General features: G+C 43.2%; 1 protein-coding gene across 1 annotated transcript in view; it reads right to left on the bottom strand.

The window, feature by feature from the left end:
- LOC121729114 (fat-like cadherin-related tumor suppressor homolog) overlaps nt 1-16,559 on the bottom strand; it is an 80,873-nt gene that overhangs the window by 48,205 nt on the left and 16,109 nt on the right. Inside the window, exons 4-13 of the mRNA XM_042117500.1 lie at nt 16,156-16,537; nt 11,518-11,940; nt 11,160-11,382; nt 10,485-10,586; nt 6,421-7,434; nt 5,417-5,549; nt 5,099-5,323; nt 4,825-4,845; nt 4,287-4,523; nt 3,702-3,902 (exon numbers count right to left, since the gene is read on the bottom strand). Of these exons, the coding sequence (XP_041973434.1) occupies nt 3,702-3,902; nt 4,287-4,523; nt 4,825-4,845; nt 5,099-5,323; nt 5,417-5,549; nt 6,421-7,434; nt 10,485-10,586; nt 11,160-11,382; nt 11,518-11,940; nt 16,156-16,537 (2,961 nt within the window). The remainder of the gene's footprint in view (nt 1-3,701; nt 3,903-4,286; nt 4,524-4,824; nt 4,846-5,098; nt 5,324-5,416; nt 5,550-6,420; nt 7,435-10,484; nt 10,587-11,159; nt 11,383-11,517; nt 11,941-16,155; nt 16,538-16,559) is intronic.

Raw genomic sequence — 16,559 nt, 5'->3', positions numbered from 1 at the left:
ACAGTATGGCGCAACACATTTCTAAAGTTGAGAGCTTGGCTCAACAGCTAAAGGACAGCGGCGAACAAATTGGATGTCATTGGACAAAAGTCAGCAAACTATCCACAATCTAACTGCTCGGTTGATGGATGAGGAGAACAGTTTAACAAGCGAAGAACAGAATGAAGTTGCACACTAGTGCAACTTCATTCTGTTTTCAATTTCTGAAGTGTCTATGATAACCCTGTCACTAGACAGGGTTATCATATACACTTCAGAAATTGAATCTCAAAACAATTCTTCAGATGAATTTGTAGAAATACCAACTCCTGTGATGACATCTACACCCCAAACAGAAATTCAAGATAGCGAGGACAGCTTAGTAAGCTGTAATGATAATGATCCTACATATGAACCATCTGAGACACTTCAAGAAGGTGCTGATCAATTTATTAATGTTAATATGAGACCTCGACGTTTGAATGTAGAGTATAAAGCTAATTTAATAGAATGTCAAGTTCCCAAAGATTATGAGGAAGCTATTTCTTGTGCTGAGTCGAGTAAATGGAATGCAGCTATAAAAGATGAGTTACAAGCACATGAAATGAATAAGACATGGACTATAGTTGACAGGACAAATAAGAAACCAATAACCTCAAAGTGGGTGTTTAGAGTCAAGAAAAACAAAGAAGGTGAAATAGAAAGATTCAAGGCCAGATTATGTGCCAGAGGCTTTAGTCAAGTTAAAAATATTGATTATAAAGAAACCTTTGCGCCCACTACCAGATATGATTCTGTTAGAATTTTATTGAGTTTATCTGCGAAGTACAAATATGAGATAATACAATTTGATGTTAAAACGGCCTTTCTATATGGAGAGTTACAATAAGAAATTTTTATGGAAATACCAGAAGGAGTTAAGACAGAAAAAGACAAAGTGTGTAAACTGAATAAATCATTGTATGGTCTCAAGCAGGCACCAAGGTGCTGGAATTTAAAAATCAATAATTTCCTCAAGTCATTTGGTTTTAAACAGTTAGAGTCAGATTATTGTGTTTTTAGTGGCTGTTTTAATAATGAAAAAGTGTTCTTAATTTTGTATGTTGACGATGGTTTAATATTTTCATCTAAGAAAGAAACATTGAACTCTATTGTAAATGCTCTGACAGCTAATTTTAATGTCAAAATAATGAACACTGTAAGCTATTTTGTTGGTTTAGAAATAGAAAAATTTGAAAATTCAATTTGCATAACTCAAACTAATTATATTGAAAATGTCGTTAAAAGATTTCATATGAGTAATTCTAATCCTGTTTCGACTCCAGTTGATCATAATGTTGTGTTGAGTTATGATAATAATGAAAAACAGAATTCAAATTTTCCTTTTAGAGAAGCTGTAGGTTCTTTGTTGTTTTTAGCATCAGTTTCACGTCCTGATATATCATTTGCAGTAAATTTGATCTCACGTTATGTAAATAATCCTCAATATTGTCATGTAAATGCAGTTAAGCGTATTTTAAAATATTTATTAGGAACAAAACATTTAGGTATTGAATATAAAAGTAATAGTAAATTGGTTACTCAGACTCTGATTATGCTAATGATGTAGAGACTAGAAAATCAACTACAGGATACATATTTTTAATGAATAATGGTCCAATTACTTGGAAAAGTCATAAACAGCAAACAGTTGCACTGTCTACAATGGAGTCAGAGTTCATGGCAGCATGCGATGCCATAAAAGAGTTGTTGTGGTTAAAACAATTTTTGTTTGAATTAGGTGAAACTTATAATTGTATAGAGTAGTTTGTAGATAATCAAGCTGCAATTAAATTACTTTGTAATCCTGTATATCACCAAAGGTCAAAACATATTGATGTTAAATACAAGTTTATTCGTGAGAAGGTAGAGGAAGGTATTGTAAAGGTTAATTATATTCCAAGTGCAAGACAATTAGCTGACTTTTTAACTAAGCCTTTATCTGCTATTAAATTTAACGCTAACAGAAAAGAAATTTTATGTTAATATTAAGTGTTAAGTTAGAAAGTTAGTTGTTTCTTTTAAATGTTAAATTAATGATAGTGTTAAATGTAAAATTAGTGGGAGTGTTAAGTAAGAATTTTACATTTAATAATATTCTTTGTCAATATGTAAGTTTGGAAAAAAATATATATGTTTCCGCTTCCGTTCACTTGGAGCGCTTTGTTCAATCTTGTTCTGGTTGTCAATTTGTTTTTATGGAGTTTTGTATTGTGAATTACCAGTTTACAATTAGTTACAAATAAAAGTGATTAGAATATCTTATATTTTTATTGATTTTTCTGCATAAAGTACAATATTAACTGATTTAACAAGCCATTACTTATTTAACATTGCTTGATGAAACTGGGTCTAAAAGTCTGTCTGTACTAAACACCACCTACTTACCCTAGAGGACCGTCGTGTTATTGCAGATTTGTCTTTTCTTGTAAAAATTCCTTCGAAGAAACTTGACTGCCCCAACTTATTATCTAAGATGTCTTTTAAAATTCCTACTAAGTCCTACCGTCGTCATGTCCCTATCTTCTTACTCACTACCCACGCCTACTACAGACAGAACTCCTTCATGTATCGTGCAAGCAAGCTACTTAACTCGATTTGTTCCAATATGGATCTTGATATTTTCAATTGTAATGTTTCAGCTCTAAAAAGATCGTTATGCAAGCACTTTGTCGATCAAAAATAATTGCTGGTTGATGTTTATCTCTTCTGTATGAAATATTGTAATGTAAGAAATAAGATAACACTAAATAAATAACTGATATTCTTGGGTCGAGGTGTAGCCTTAGGGCACTATGGAAAAAGGGACTTGGAAAGGTTTTCGATTTTTTTGTGGTATAATAAACCCTATATTTTTTTAATTTAAATGTGTAGCGACAGTCATTACTGACATTTTTTGTTATTATATTTTTTTATTTTAGAGGCAACGTTTAAAATTTTTTTTTCGACTATGGCGTGCGTTCGAGTATTGCGAGATATTTGTCGAAAAACTTTTAAACGGTGCCTCTAAAATAAAAAATAAAAAAGTATAATAGTAGAAAATGTCAGTAATGACCGTCGCTACACATTTAAACTGGGGAAATATAGGGTTTATTATACCGCAAAAGGAGTCGAAAGTTTTTCCGTCTCTTTTCCATGGTGCCCCTAAGGATACACCCTGACCTATTCTTGTCTAAAATGTAAATTGTGTTGCAGTAGTAGGTACTAGGTATTCATAAAATATTTAAGTCAATATACTGTAAACTATTACTATTAGTGAAAACTTCTAATTGGCTCCTTATTATGTATTCCGGTTTTTTAATTTCATTGTAACAATAGCTGTAAGTTTTCCATGTATCTTAAAATAAAATAAAATAATACCAAATTAATCTATATTCATTTTGTTATCAATAGTAATTTAAGTTTGATTAACATCTACCATAAAGTATGAAATGATTAAAATTATCGCGATTATAGAAATGTACGACATCCCCATTTTAAAAAATGTCATTTCGTTTAAATTGATCGATGGGGGTAGGTGATCAAGCAAGACATAATTATTTTGTCAAAGACAGCAGCGCTGGCCATTGCCAAAAAAAAGTTATTAAGTTTTTTTTGTTTTAAATACTTTTTTAAGAACCGTTTTTAATTTGTTGGTTTTAACTAGGAGTAAAGTTATATTTATTAAGTTTGGGGTGTGATACCTGCGACGATGAGGTGCACGGTGGTGGCTAGCGGCGGTCGGCCGGCGTCGGTGGCGGTGACGAGCAGGTGGTGTGTAGCGCGCGTCTCGCGGTCCAGCGCCGCCGCCACGCGCACCGCACCGCTGCGCTCGTCCACCGCGAACGCCGCCGCCCCCTCGTCGCCCCACGACGCCAGCGAGTACACGATCTCCCCGTTCTCGCCTGGCTCCCAGAAAACGAGCATTGGAGATCGACAATCACGTAAGTTCTACGTTTCGTATCGATGAAAACTATCGACACAACGTATTTGACATGAATATCGAATCATGTCAAATACGTATAATAGTCTCTAGTTTTTTAAAACTTTCACATGACGTTATACAAAGACTTCTACTTATTAAATAGAATTCTTTGATGTTATATTGCAGAAAAAAACACATGTTTAAGTACCTACTCCATGGGAATTACCTCTAAAACTAGCTGTAACTAAACTTTTAATGAACACTGCAACTAATTTACGGCAGTCTTCCAAATTACTCGAAAGTAAATTTCATCATTTTTTATTATTACACTAAAAGGCAGGAGCAAATTTAATCTGAAAATTACCGCTGTCGGCGTCGGTGGCGCGCATCGTGAGAAGAGTCGTCCCGACGGCGGCCGCCTCTGTCACGGTGGCGCGGTACTCGTCGCGATCGAACTGCGGCGCGCAGTCGTTGGCGTCGAGCACGTCCAGCGTCAGCGCCAGGTCAGCGGCCAGCCCACTCGCCGCGTCCGTCGCGCGCACCACCAGCGCGTGCGACCGCGCCGCCTCGTAGTCCAGCGCGCCGCGCGCCACCAGCGTGCCTGCAACACCGCCGCCTCGTAACCTGTTCCGACGGCCGAGCCCGACTACCGACCTAGAAACGATAGCGAAGCGTCGCGAGCTGACGGTGCTTGGCGCAAATTAACGTCTATAATATCGATTTCTAGCTTCCCTATCGTTTCCGTCCGGTACTCTGCTCGAGCATCCGAGTGCGGATGAGATGCAGTGACGCATGCGGCTCGGGGATTACGGTCAAAGCGTGCTGATGCGGTGTCGGGTGCGGATTCAAAACGACGAATGCTCATTACACGATACTAGCTACGACCTAGCGAGGGTACTCACATGAGCCGCTCCCCCGGGGCGCTGCGGGGCAAAAGTAGGAGTCAGTGGGGTCTCCCCCGCCCGCTAGGGCGCCGCATTCGGGCGGCCTAGCGGACGAATTCTTCGAGTGCATTTTGAAACGATCGGCACTCTACCGTGCCGGACACTCGACGCATTCGAAGCGGGCCGGTCGTCACGAATGCACTAGGTCAGTGACGACCGGCCTGTCGACTGCCCTCCGCCGGTTCGCCGTTCATCTGTAAAAGCACTCCGGAAGCCCGAGGCGAATACTGACCCGTGTCAAAATGTATCTCGAAGAGGTCGGCGGCGCCTTCCTGCAGCGTGTATATGAGCTGGCGGGAGAGCGGGGAGACGGCGCGCAGGGGCGGGCCGAGCGGCGTGCCGGGGGGCGTGTCCTCGCGCACGGCGCGCGCCTCGTGCGGGGTGGGCCACGCCGGCGCCGCGCCCCCCGCCCACACGCGCACCGACACCGTCGCCTCCGACCCGCACGCTGGCGTGCCTGCACCGGAGAATGACATCGTTGGAATTGTAACTCCGCGAGAATATTACAAACGAAAGTAATTCCGAGAAGGCGTAAGCTCGGGTCGGCTACCTCCGTCGAAGGCGGCGACGACGAGCGTGTAGAGCTGGTTGTGGGCGTCGAGAGTCTGCTTGAGGGCGACCTCGCCCGACCGCCGGTCCACGCGGAACAGCTCGCCGTGACCGCGCTTCATCTCGTACCGCACCTACACATCGTGCACGTTCTTGTAATAATCTTTACATTAACACGTGAAGAATACAACTTTGGATGCTACGGACAGGCACACACGGAGACAGACCGACATTTACAACACATATTAAACGATAGAGTTAATCACGATTGGACTGGATGTAGATAACTAACATTTTATCATATAAGGTTTGTTCAAATTATACTCATTGTATAATTTGAACAAACCTTGTAACTTATCTACTTCATTATCTGGCTAAGAATTAAGATATCTGGCTATACATAAAATTCATATTTTTTTATTCCAAATAATTTTCCCGGTCCTAAAGCCTCTATTTATGCAAAAATGATCATTTTGAAATCTATAGTTGCCGACTTCATCGACTCACGTCTTCAATGCTAATAAAGACACAATTTCAATTGTTTTATTATAAACTATCGTCGAAACTCCTATGTTTTTAGATCCAGTAGAGCGTATAATGAGATGACTCGGAGCACAGAACTAGACTTATTCTGTACCAGTATAAAGAAGAACCTTAGCGACCCCTTTTTAGTAAATAAATATCAATAATATTATGCACATGTAAATCTGATAATGTCTATTCTTTGTTTGCTGTCTGTTTCTTTGTTTAACTTTTCTAGTGTATTTTATGTCTCTGAAAACTTTGTAATTGGCCTTCCTGTGTTATTTTAAAACCATTTGTTAATCTAGCTGTAAGTTTTCCTAAATAAATAAATAAAAAAAATCTTTTGTATATTTTAATGTTCGGGGCGCAAGACTTTAGCGATCCCGAAGTAATGATCAGTCAATGTACCACGGAACTGTTAATATACTACGACGCTTTTAAAATACCACAACATACTCATGAATTTTCGAGAGCACCCACCTCGCCATTGTCGTTGGCGTCAGCGTCGACGGCCCGCACGCGCAGCACCGGGCCGGGCTCGGCGCCAGCGCGCACCGCCGCCGCATACGGCAGCCCCACGAACACCGGGCAGTTGTCGTTGACGTCCGATACCGTCACGTGCAGCCGCGCGCGCGCCACCCTCCCCGCCCCCCGCGCCGCGCCGCGCCCCGCGCTCCGCGCCTGCACCAGCAGCATATACGAGTCGCGGAGCTCGCGGTCGAACGCCAGCCCCGTGGTGCGCACCGCGCCCGAAGTCGATCCGATCTCAAACCCCTCCGCCGGGTTGAGGATCGAGAACTCCACGTGCTCGTCGAGCGCGGCGCCCAGCACGGCCGGCACCACCACGGTCGCGGGCTTCGTCGAGTTCTCAACCACGGAGCCGTAGTAGTCCGCCTTCTGGAACGCCAGGCCCGAGTTGTCGGGCTCGAGCGCGCGCACGTCGACGCGCGTCGTCGCCGCGAACTTGCCGTCGGAGGCGCGCACGCGCAGGCGCGCGGCGGGCGGCACGGCGGCGGCGTCAGCGACGCGTAAGGAGCCACTCGCGTCCACCGTGAAGGCGCCGCGGGGGTCGCCGTCTGCGATGTCGTACTTGACGGCGGGGCCGTCGGGGTCGCGAGCCGCCAGCGCCAGCACGAGCACGCCGGCGGCGGTGGGCAGCAGGACGCTGGCCTCGTATGATACGCGCTCGAACGCGGGGGGCGTATCGTTCTCGTCGAGGACGTCGACGGTGACGGCGGCCGTACTGTGGGCGGGCAGGCGCGGCACGCCCGCGTCCTCGACGCGCACAGTGAAGTCGTGCACGGCCCGGGCCTCGTAGTCGAGTGGCGCGGCGAGCGCGAGCGCGCCGGTGGTGGCGTCGACGCGGAACAGCGCGGCGGCGGCGGGCGGGTGCACGGTGAAGGTGCGCGGGCCGGCGGTGCCGTCCGCGTCCGTCGTGCGGAGCACCAGCGGCGCGCCAGCCGAGTCCAGCACGAGCGCACCCGCTGCGGCCGACTACGAGTGGATAAAAACTTTTCATACTATAAGGTATAACGAGGTGAGAATTTTGAACCTTAGAGAGAGTGTGAGCGAGCGATCCTAGAGTGGCCATACACTTTAATCGTAAAAAATAAGATTTGAAAATTTTATTATGTCGTATCACCGTTACTACCATCTCAATTTTGTTTAAAGGTCTTGAATAAGATTCCGGACATAATAAGAGTTTTATTGGTAGGTAAAACTCTGCTATTAAATACCCCAGTTGCGTTAGACTTTAACTGGAATGAATTATAATGTTTAGAGGAGACAATAAATAGCTTAAATCCAAAAACTCGTCCAAACCCGACTAGGGCGTTAGCCGCCATATTGGTTTAAATCGGTTTATGTTATTTAAGGGCCCCGAAGACGATCAAACGGTTTGACTCAAACACGTAAATTTTGGTTTGACTCAAACCGATTTGATCGTTTACAAAGCTAGTTTGAACGGTTTGTGAAACATTTACGTGTTTGAAGCTTGTTTGATGAAATTTAATATTTTCGTTTGTTTGACGCTCCGTTTGATCGTGTTCCGACGCGTTTGAAGGTTTGATCAAACCCGACTTAGTTTAGTGCTGGATTATGAAGAAGAAAAAAAGAATTCTGTAGATGTTCGTGGGTAAAACGATATTGTTAGTCCATAGTCCATACCATTCTTTGGACCAGTCTTTTTTTTATGAAATAAGGGGGCAAACGAGCAAACGGGTCACCTGATGGAAAGCAACTTCCGTCGCCCATGGACACTCGCAGCATCAGAAGAGCTGCAGGTGCGTTGCAGGCCTTTTAAGAGGGAATAGCGTAATAGGGGAGGGTAGGGATGGGAAGGGAATAGAGGAGGGTAGGGAAGGGAATAGGTTAGGGGATTGGGCCTCCGGTAAACTCACTCACTCGGCGAAACACAGCGCAAGCGCTGTTTCACGCCGGTTTTCTGTGAGAACGTGGTATTTCTTCAGTCGAGCCGGCCCATTCGTGCAGAAGCATGGCTCTCCCACGTATATCTTTTTTTTTTCTCTTCTGACAGAGGACATTAACGTTATAAACATAAGATAAGAAAATCGCGATCCTCGTTCTAGAATCTAGAGCATCTTCTGCATCACAAGACGTGTACTCGACAGCGCGTATTGAATGAAACTGCGCAGTGTCGTTTGACAAACCGTTCAAACCGACATCAAACGGTTGCATCAAACACGTAAGGTTTGAATCAAACCGTTTGATCGTCTCCGGGGCTCTTTATAGCTAAATGTTGTCGCACTCAGTATAGTAGCTCGTCTGTCAAGCGCACAAAATGGGCGTCTTACTCTAATGCCCTTTTCACATGCATACGGTTGCGGCACGGTCGCCGTGCCGTACAAAGTAAAAACGTATGACACGGGTCACGGCACGGTCGCCATGTCATTTTTTTTAAGGTTCACAAAACCTGCCAGACACTTTACAGATAACATAAAAAAGGAATGAATTTAATAACATAACATTAGTGTTTGGCCCTCTCGATGTGAACACTGCATGCATCAAAAAATTAACAATAGGTAGGTACATTAACAGTCATTTATAAAAATTTAAATGCTAGTTAAAAGTTAACAATAATATTATTTAGTTACATATTTTTGAAGTAATGATGATTTCAAAGAGTGAATGGTTACATTAAATATATCTATTTCGCTACAGATTTTATTGTAGGTAGAACATATACGGTACAACGGTGCATGTTGACTATAGTTAGTTAGAGAGCAAGGTAAGTTGAAAGTTTTCCTGTTATGTATGCGGCTACCTGGCCGTGGCACAGCCACATACAATTTTTCTACCAGTCCAGGGGTGTCTAAGACTCCGTTCATTAATTTCGACAGGTACACAATGTCAGCACTGTTGCGTCTACTTTCGAGTGAAAAGAGTTTAAAATACTCGAACCTACTATCATAATATGATGTTAGTTCACGACATAGGTTGTGTGTACGAAAGATGGTACAGAAACTGTTTTTGGACTTTCTCAATTCGCGAAATGTGTACTCCATAAGATGGGTTCCAAATTTGAGAACAGTATTCAAGAATAGGTCTTACATAGCAGTTGAAAAGGAGGATAGGAATTTCATGATCATTGAAGAATTTAGTTTGGCGTATTACGAATCCTGCCAGTCGTGTTCCTTTGTTAACGATGTTGTCAATATGTTCCCGAAAGTCCAATTTAGTATCCACCACTACACCCAAATCCCGAATGGTCGAGACTTCTGTAATAGGATAATTTTTTATGAAGTAAGTAGCATGTAAGGGATTATGCTTGCGAGTGAATTTAATATGAAAACTTTGAAGGGGTCTGATATCACGATAGTCTTTAATTATGCGGTATATTTTAAGGTCGTCGGCAAACATTTGGTACCTAGATGTAATAGTGGAGCAAAGGTCATTTACGAAAATAAGGAAGAAGAGAGGCCCTAGATGTGAGCCCTGGGGCACCCCGGTTGTCACTTTTATTGGTTCAGACTTGTATCCTCTGACTTTAACCAACTGGGACCTATTCATAAGGTAAGACTCGCACCATCTGAGTAGGTTTCCACAGATTCCGGCGTGAGCTAGCTTATTTAGAAGAATCCTTTGATCAACTACGTCGAAGGCCTTTGAAAAATCCGTATAGATAGCGTGTACTTCACTTTTATTTTCCATTGCTTCATAGATAGTTGTTACATAATCTAAAAGGTTTGAAGTTGTTGACCTTCCTGGTAGGAATCCGTGCTGATTTGTGTCAAAAAAGGACTTAAAGTGATAAAAAATCCTATTGTAGATTAATTTCTTAAAGACCTTCCCCATGGCTGATAAAATTGAAACTGGCCTGTAGTTAGTGACGTCACTCTGATCCCCTCATGTGAAAGCTGTCTACGTAGCTCATACATTTCTACTTTGTACGGCACGGCGACCATGCCGCAACCGTATGCATGTGAAAAGGGACTTAGACTTTAGACCTTAGACTATTAAAAAGTATTTTCGAAAATGGTTTGACAGTTCGTGACAGATGAAAGGATAATATTATGTTGTCTGACCTCGGAGACGCGTCCGCGGTAGTGGGCGCACTCGAGCACCGGCGGGAACTCGTTGCGGTCCAGCACGTGCACCGTCACGCGCGCCGTCGCCTCGCCGCCGCCCTGCGCAGTACACGAGGTCATAACGTGCGAGCTGTGATGGCAGTTGTGATCTCCCCGGCCGGCCGGGTTCATTGTAACCGGGCCAGCTCCGCGGGACTTATTTTGTAGCGCCCGAAAGTGTATGCAGGACACGAGTGTTCTCTATATTACTTTTACTCCCGTAACATACGTTGTGAGTAAAATTGTGACCATGCGAACATAAGCAAATTGCTTATGGTTTGATGTATGAACTTTTTAAAATTAAGAAAGTATGAACGACAAAATATTGACAAGGTTATAATTTTTTAATTGTGTTTTAAAAAATTCAAACCTCAATATTGTAAACGTAAGCACCCAAGCTTATGTCCATAAAAATATTTAAAAAGGGGATAGGAATCTGGACTTTCCACATGTCTATCCCGAAGAGGATATAAACTATCCATTCGACGCACGGATCGTCCTTCTGGTCGGTCAATCGACCTGCAGTAACCTAAGCAAAATTGGAGACAATATTTTTAACGCAGGAATAGAACCCGTCAAAGGAGTCGAAGGTGCGGGCGTTAGGGGGGTTAGGGGCGTTAGGGGGGTGCTGACCATGTTCTGCGCGGTGACGGTGAGGTTGTAGAGGTCCCGGGTCTCGTAGTCGAGCGGCGCGGCGAGGGCGAGCGCACCGTGGGCGGGGTTGAGGCGGAATCGCCCCCCGCCCCCCGCCAGCCAGTACCGCACAGCGGTCGCCGAGCGCGCCTCCACCGTCGCCACCACCGTGCCCGCCGCCGAGTTCTCGTACACCTCCACCGCGATGTCGTCCGACACGAACCTGCCCCCAAAACATGTCTCGACGTTACTAAGTTTTATTTTTATTCAATAATTTATTATTAAATGATTCAGTGCCCTTTTGGAAATTATAGCGAGCAGGAATTATTTCTTTTCAACGTCGTGTTCGTAATCGCACCTGGGAGGCGCGTCGTCGGGCTCGACCACGATGACGTGAAGCGGCAGCGTGGCGGCGCGCGCGGCGGGCGGCGGGCCGGCGGCGCGCACCGTGAGCGCGTACTCGCGCGGCCCGGTGGCGGGCAGCGCGCGCGCCAGCCGCACGTCACCGTTGTCGTCGACGACGAACAGGCCGCGGGCGTCGCCGGTGAGCGAGTAGCGCGGCGGCGCGGCGCCGGCGTCGCGGTCGGAAGCGCGCAGCGGCGCCAGCAGCGCGCCCGGCGCGGCCGTGCGGGGCACGCGCGCCTCCCACAGCCGCCGGCCCCACTCGGGCGTGTGCTCGTCGGCGTCGTGGACGCGCACGGTGACGCGCGCGAACGCGACTGACGCGCGTGGCGCTTGGTCGCGCGCCCACACCGTCAGCTCGTGGGTGGCCGCCGTCTCCCTGTTCGGTACGTAGATGATTGATGATGATTTCGGATCTTCGTGCGTGAAATGTGAGCAGTAATAAAATCGAACCATTTATGTAAACGTTTCGATTTTACTACGGCAAAAAGGTTAAAATTCAATTACAGTTTATTAGCGACAAAAAGAGGTGTCCAAAAACCCGTTAGCAAATGAAATGTATACCAATGGACATAATATGGATTGACCAAAGACCTTTAAACCTAATCTTTATAGTACAATCTAAGGGTCAATTCAGAACCTAACGTAAGGCGTAGATGCATCTCTAAATTTGTATGGATTTGACAGATTTGCCAGACGTCTTACGCAATTGATATCTGTCAATTCAGTACAAATTTAGAAATGCATCTACGCGTCGCGTTGCGGTCTGAATTGACCCTAAGGCTACTTGACATTTTTTTTTTCATGCTAATCGTTTTTAAAACGTAGACACACCCACAAAAATGTTGATTGATCATTACGGCTTAAATGCCGCCAAAAAAACCTGTCCACCATAGTGTGACGACACATTACTTGGAATATTTAAAAGTGAAGTATAGTCTGTGAATAAATTAATTAAAAACAAAAAAACCCGACTGCAAAAATGTTAACTAAAAAGAACGAAACAAGACCTAATTCTGCCGGAGGCATCGAATTCATGTTTTAATTGATACGACTCTTGCTTACGAGTTTCATGCCAGGATAAATAGAAGGTCACATAGAAAATATAGAAGAAGAAAGTGGATTATAAAATGCAGTCGGAGGCATGTCGCACCAAGTTTAACATTAATTCATAAATCATAAAATATTATGCCTCCGACTGCATTTTATAATCCACTTTCTTCTTCTACATGTTTCTATGTAACCTTCTATTTATCCTGGCATGAAACTCGTAAGCAAGAATCGTATCAATTAAAACATGGATTCGATGCCTCCGGCAGAATTAGGTCTTGTTTCGTTCTTTTTAGTTAACATTTTTTGCAGTTGGGTTTTTTGATTTTTAATTAATTTATTTTATTTTCGACTTTTTAGTTGTAGCCATCTAGCCATTTCGACAATCAATCTAATACAAAATTGAAAAACTACCGTGCTGATATTTCTAAGTGTACCTACAATACGTTATAATGTACCTATTATAACGGTAGGTTTGGTACTGTTTCAATGTACGTTTCTAGTTTTAAATACCAAATCATTGTTTTTTTTAATACTTTGTCATTGAATTTTCATCTTGTTTCAGTAATGTCAGTTAATTTTTAATTATGTATTTATCCATGCAGGCGGATTTTGGTTTTTTCTTATTTTATTACTAGCGGTTGGCCGCGGCTCCGCCAGCGTGGATGTCGGTGAGCGCTGCAAAAAGCATATCCAGGAAAGGCTCGGTCAGCAAAATGATTCCCAGGTCAATTCACAGACTCCAACACTAACAATATCGTCGACGCAGTCATTATACGCTGGCTGCACCCTGCACAGATTGTGTTGCTGCGTAGGGTACCCTCAATGAAACCACTACACTGACTACTCACTCACTTAGATCCCGGGTTTCGGCACCATATGTTGCTGCGTAGGGTAACCTCAATGAAACCACCACACTGCTGTTGGAACTCGGTTTATTCGAAACTAACTCGGGCTTATATAGGCTCACATAAAGTTTTCGATAGTGCGATGTAGCGGACTACAAAATTTGTATAGTGCCATCTGTTATCATTTGCTATAACTAAAATAACAGCTAACGACCTAAAAACTTCCATACCTGCCTAGATATGAACCTTTACTGGGTGGGATCTTTATAATGTCAATGTTCTCAATTCACAATATTATTTTGTGTACTTATGTCATCTGTCATACCTCTTATTCGTATTAAACAGATTGTCTTCCTCCCGCACGCGCACTATCGTAATATTTTAATTTCGCCATAATTTCAAAACCAAATGTCCAATTTTATTCATTCAAAGACCAAATATTATCTGCATAAAATTAAATTAAGAAATTAAAAAAAAACCCCCGCCAAACAACTTTAAAAAAGAATGAAATAATATATTTTACTGACTTTAAGTTTAAATAATTCCTAAGTGTAAAGTGATATTTTAGTGCATAATTGTTGTCACGGTGTGTCGGGGGACCGCCAACAGTGTATTTTGCATTTTGTATCGCCATGTCACTGATTGTCTCGATTCGGTTCGCTGTGAACTGACCCTTAAACTATAATTTTATGTGAAATCAAACATCTACATTAGCGGTCCCCCGACACACCGTGACAACAATTATGGACTAAAATATCACTTTACACTTAGGAATTATTTAAACTTAAAGTCAGTAAAATATATTATTTCATTACTTTTTAAAGTTGTTTGGCGGGTTTTTTTAATTTCTTAATTTAATTTTATTTCATGCTTTTTAAACTTGTGTTGGTTATAGTGCAGAATAATTCCTATCAACAGAATCATATTATATCCCAATGAATACCATCTACGAATGTCCTTTTGGATGAGGCCGTCAATATGAGTCCAAACATGAAACCTCCACTTTGGGTTCATATGGAGCTCGGCTCCTATAGAATCCAGGTGATGCTGCAGCAGCAGCATGTAAAAATTTATTGGTTATCTACGTTTTACTAGTTGTCGCAATTCAAATGAGCCCAAACACGAAACCGTTGCACTAAGTTGGTGAGGAGTTGGGTATCCTATTGATTACCAGGTGATGCTGCAGCACCAGGTCAACTTTCCATTAATGTATGCACCAGGTCAACTTTCCATCATGTAATGTAAATATTCATAAATGTCACGAACTAGAATGCAATAAAGCCCACCAAACGACTGCAAGTTGCTAATCGGCCCTTCACGAACCAGATGAACCGCGATTTTTCAGCACGGAGCAGGCTGATGATGATGATGAACTATAGCTAAGAACACTCTCAATGAAGTCAGCTTTCAAACAAAAAAAACTAGATCAAAATCGGTCCCCCCTTTTGGATGCTACGATGCCACGGACAGATACACACACAGACAGACAGACAGACAGACATACAGACCGACAGTAGACACGTCAAACTTATAACACCCCTCTTTTTTGTCGGGGGTTAATAAACTGTACTTAGTGATGGAATAACTTATTGTGGTAAGAATTAAAAGAATGAGTAAAATAAACGCGTTTAAATGTAGTACAAAAAAATTCAAGATTTTTTAAATAAAAAAATGGTTATTGTGCCTCACTCGACACAGATACGTATAGTGTGTTGCGGACTTTTTTGTAGATATTGATAAGTTCTACAAATACTACGAACATTTTATGGTTCTATCTTTTATAGTTTAGGCAGCGTAGGTAAAATAAGTAACTTTTCTGGTTGATTTTTTACACATTGCGTCCGAAGAACCTAAATATCTTACGGGACCCTATTTTTTTTTCGAAAATAAAATTAAGCCTATGTTCAGCAAAAATAATGTAGAATTCCAATGGTAAAATAATTTTTCAAATCGGTCCAGTAGTTTCGGAGCCAAACAAACAAAAAATAAAATCTTTCCACTTTTTATTATTAGTGTAGATTTATCGTTCCAGTTAATATTATTAAAACTGCAAGTTATATACATATTTAGATTCAGTGTTTAAAATCCTTTATTTTGATACCCTACTCGATATGCTTGGTAGAATTTTTATTTTTTTTACCTCACAGGCGTCAAACATTTGCCATTTTGTTTTAAATATCACCTATCTAAGAACACTTGGGTCATTAAGACAAATCTAACGATACCTCAATTGTGAAAATCCATTTAGTGGTTCTGGAGATACAAGGTAATAAAGAATATTACCTACATTCAAGATACGCGCCAAACACATAACCCTCCCGGCAGTCGGGTAATTACAAGAGACCGACTCTTGTAATTACCCGACTGCCGGGTAATTACAAGAGCTTAGAACAAAAAAACGACCATCTGTTTTTAAATTGATATGTAAGTTAACGTTTTTACTTATTTTAGAACAATTTACAAAACTCCCAAACTCTAAAGTGTTAAGTGACAAACAATTTGAAAAAATAAAATTAAATAAGAAATAAGCTTCAATAAATCTTTACTTTTGCTAAAAACCATCAAACAATTCTGAATGCTAATAATAGTAATTACTCGAAGGCAAAGTTCTAGTGTCGCTAGTTACCTATTTTCGTGAGGGCAAACTCGACGACAAAAAACACTTGACGAGACGAAAATGACCACTGAACGCTTACCGGTCGAGCGGGCGCGCCAATTCCAGCACGCCGGTGAGCTCGTGCAGGCGGAACAGCGGCAGATCACGCGGTGCGCGCGCGGCCAGCACACCGTACAGCAGGCGCGCGCCGCCCGCCGCTGCCGCCCGCAGCGCCACCAGCGCCTCGCCCGGCCGCGCCGCCTCCGACACGTCCACCGCATACCGCTCGCGCTCGAACGCCACGCCCCCCTCGTGCGCGTCGTTGATCACGGTCACGGCCACGAGCGCATGCGTCGTGCGCGCGCCGTCGGTGACGCTCACGTTGAGCGCGTACGCCGCGCGCCGCTCCCACAGCAGCCGGCGCGCCAGCACCACGCTGCCGTCCTCGCGCCCCACCACCCAGTCGCCGTCTGGATCGCCGTCTGCGATGCGAGAGGTTAATGC

Source organism: Aricia agestis, chromosome 7 (assembly GCF_905147365.1).
Source record: "Aricia agestis chromosome 7, ilAriAges1.1, whole genome shotgun sequence".
NCBI classification, from domain to species: domain Eukaryota; kingdom Metazoa; phylum Arthropoda; class Insecta; order Lepidoptera; family Lycaenidae; genus Aricia; species Aricia agestis.
Note: the sequence above shows the minus strand (reverse complement) of the source record. Positions and strands in the feature narration are given on the sequence as shown.